This window comes from Caenorhabditis briggsae (assembly GCF_000004555.2).
Source record: "Caenorhabditis briggsae complete genome, chrI, whole genome shotgun sequence".
Lineage (NCBI taxonomy): Eukaryota > Metazoa > Nematoda > Chromadorea > Rhabditida > Rhabditidae > Caenorhabditis > Caenorhabditis briggsae.
The window spans coordinates 12076068-12078319 of NC_013489.2; the positions used below are offsets into that span (position 1 = coordinate 12076068).

A 2252-nucleotide genomic window follows, 5' to 3' on the forward strand; every position below is an offset into this window, starting at 1 on the left:
TTAGCTCACTCATTAGGCACCCCAGGCTTTACACTTTATGCTTCCGGCTCGTATGTTGTGTGGAATTGTGAGCGGATAACAATTTCACACAGGAAACAGCTATGACATGATTACGAATTCGAGCTCGGTACCGCGAAAAAATTTTGAAAGTTTGAATTCGCGCGCTTTTACTCACCGGGCGGCCTAGAAAAAACCTCGTCCCTAAGGGCTTTCAGCGTCACGGCCTCTTTTTTTCGAAGTTTCTAATGTTTTTCTTGTTCAAAACTTAAAGTATATTACCTTTGTCATCTTATTATGCCTCAACGATTTTTTTCCTACAGTTTTTCTCGGTTTTACCTCGGTTGTTAGTTGTTGAATCGTCCTTCACATCACTGTAATAAGCTAAAAGTATTTTAGCTGATTTCTCGAATCTCTAGTAATTGCGAAATGTTAAATTATAACCCAGTGATGAAAATATAACTATTTTAATCTGGATTGGGCGTTTTCTGTTCATTTTTCCAGTTGAGCTATTGTTAAACCCTCTTCGCGTCTTCTCCTTGTGGACGTAACTTGTGAATACTTATCTCAAAATGTATAATATTGATTTTTCAGGTAAATCAAGCGAATTCCCGGAGCTTACGGAAAGGCGTTGATACCAGCTTTCCATCAACTGATACCGGAACGCGTCATATCGGTTAGTCACACCAGAGCTCAAAATTCTTCTGTGCCAAATTTTTCAGGTTCCCTGGAGTCAACAGCGATGAGTGAATTCGATCATCCCTTCGTTCATAGCTTCGTTTATTCAACAATTTACCATAGTACGCATCTATCTGGAACTGAAACTCCTGCTTTCATTTTTCAGTAGAGATCAGAGAAAACGAGTAAACCGACACAAAAATGAAGGAGGAGTTATACTTCCAGGAGTGCGTTTTGTTGTGTCCATTGTACATCTCTCTACCTTTTTTTGTTACTTCCTTTTTCTTCCCCGTATCTCTTTCTTTAAGTATTTCAATAAAAATGTTGACCTTAAACTTTCTGTTGCTTCAGTATTCTCTTTGAGACTGTTGAAAAAAGAAGCTCAGAAACGAGCAAGAATAAACTTTCAGGTCACTCGAAATATACGAAGAATCAGTAGTAGATGCAGAAAGTGAACGTTGGTTGATAAATAATTCATTACGTTCAACTATTAACAGGATCGAATAAGTTGATTGGAACAGTGCAACTAAAAGTTATGAGCTGATTAATGTTTAATATAATAGCACCCCTTCTTAAGACTGACACTCAACTTGGGTCTCAATCATCTCATTTTTTACGAAAGATTGTTAAACAGTTGAAGTTGTGAGAAAAGTCCAATAAATTAGGTTATCTGGAAGGCATGTATTTAAAATATCTATTACACCGTATTTACTCTATGAGCCTAATCGAACCGTCAACTTTGAACTTAATTATCTCGATTACTGTGAAAGATATCAAATATTTGTCAACTGAGAAAATATTGTTCATTTTATGGTTAAAATTTTGCTAGTTGATCATTTTTCGATATCTTTTACAGGAACCGAGATAATATATGTCAAGGTTACCAGTGTGGCAATAATGGCTGTGAAACTTTGTCACCTTTGATCAAGCTTATCTCGGTTCCTGTGAAAGACATCAAAAAGTTGTCAATTAACAAAATGTTTATTATAATGTTATTCGTGTTTTTACAGTAAAACACTTTTTGATACCTTTCACAGCAATCGAGATAAATCAGTTGAAAGTTAGGAGCTCAAATAGTCTCACTTTGAGCTCAATTATCTTGGCTCCAGCCGAATTTTCTCATTTATTCAAGTAAAAACCAGTAAAAACCGAAAAAAAGCCCAAAAATCAATAAAGTCAATACAAATGTCGGAAGAAAATATTGTCTTTGGTCAGAAAAACAGTAAAAAGATCGTCGCTGCCGGGATACTCGAATTTCCACCAATTATCTCCATCCTCTGTTTGGGTTGTGGGCTGTCCCAAAGCATCAATCAGCCTTTGTTCATCACTGAATTCCAAGAATCGCAGAAGGAAGCTTTTGAAGGCAAGGGACGATTGGAAACTCTGAAAAATTGAGTTTTCAACATTAAAGGGGGACTCCGACCAGAAATTTTTATTGCATTAAAATGTGTTAAAATTTATCTATTTTTCAAATATTATTGCGAAAAATTCAAAGAAAATCCGAAATCCCCGAAAAACGGCGTTGAAAAGGAAGAAAATTAAAAAAAACGGTGCCGCCGGGGGACGAGGATTTTCAG

The 2252-nt window shown here is 36.3% G+C and overlaps 1 protein-coding gene across 1 annotated transcript in view; it reads right to left on the minus strand.

Moving 5' to 3' along the window:
• Window positions 1–1851: 1851 nt before the first annotated feature.
• CBG20341 overlaps window positions 1852–2252 on the minus strand; it is a gene marked incomplete at both ends in the record, with an annotated part of 2155 nt that continues 1754 nt past the window's right edge. The window contains one exon of the mRNA XM_002646461.2: window positions 1852–2058. Within this exon, the coding sequence (XP_002646507.2) occupies window positions 1852–2058 (207 nt within the window). The remainder of the gene's footprint in view (window positions 2059–2252) is intronic.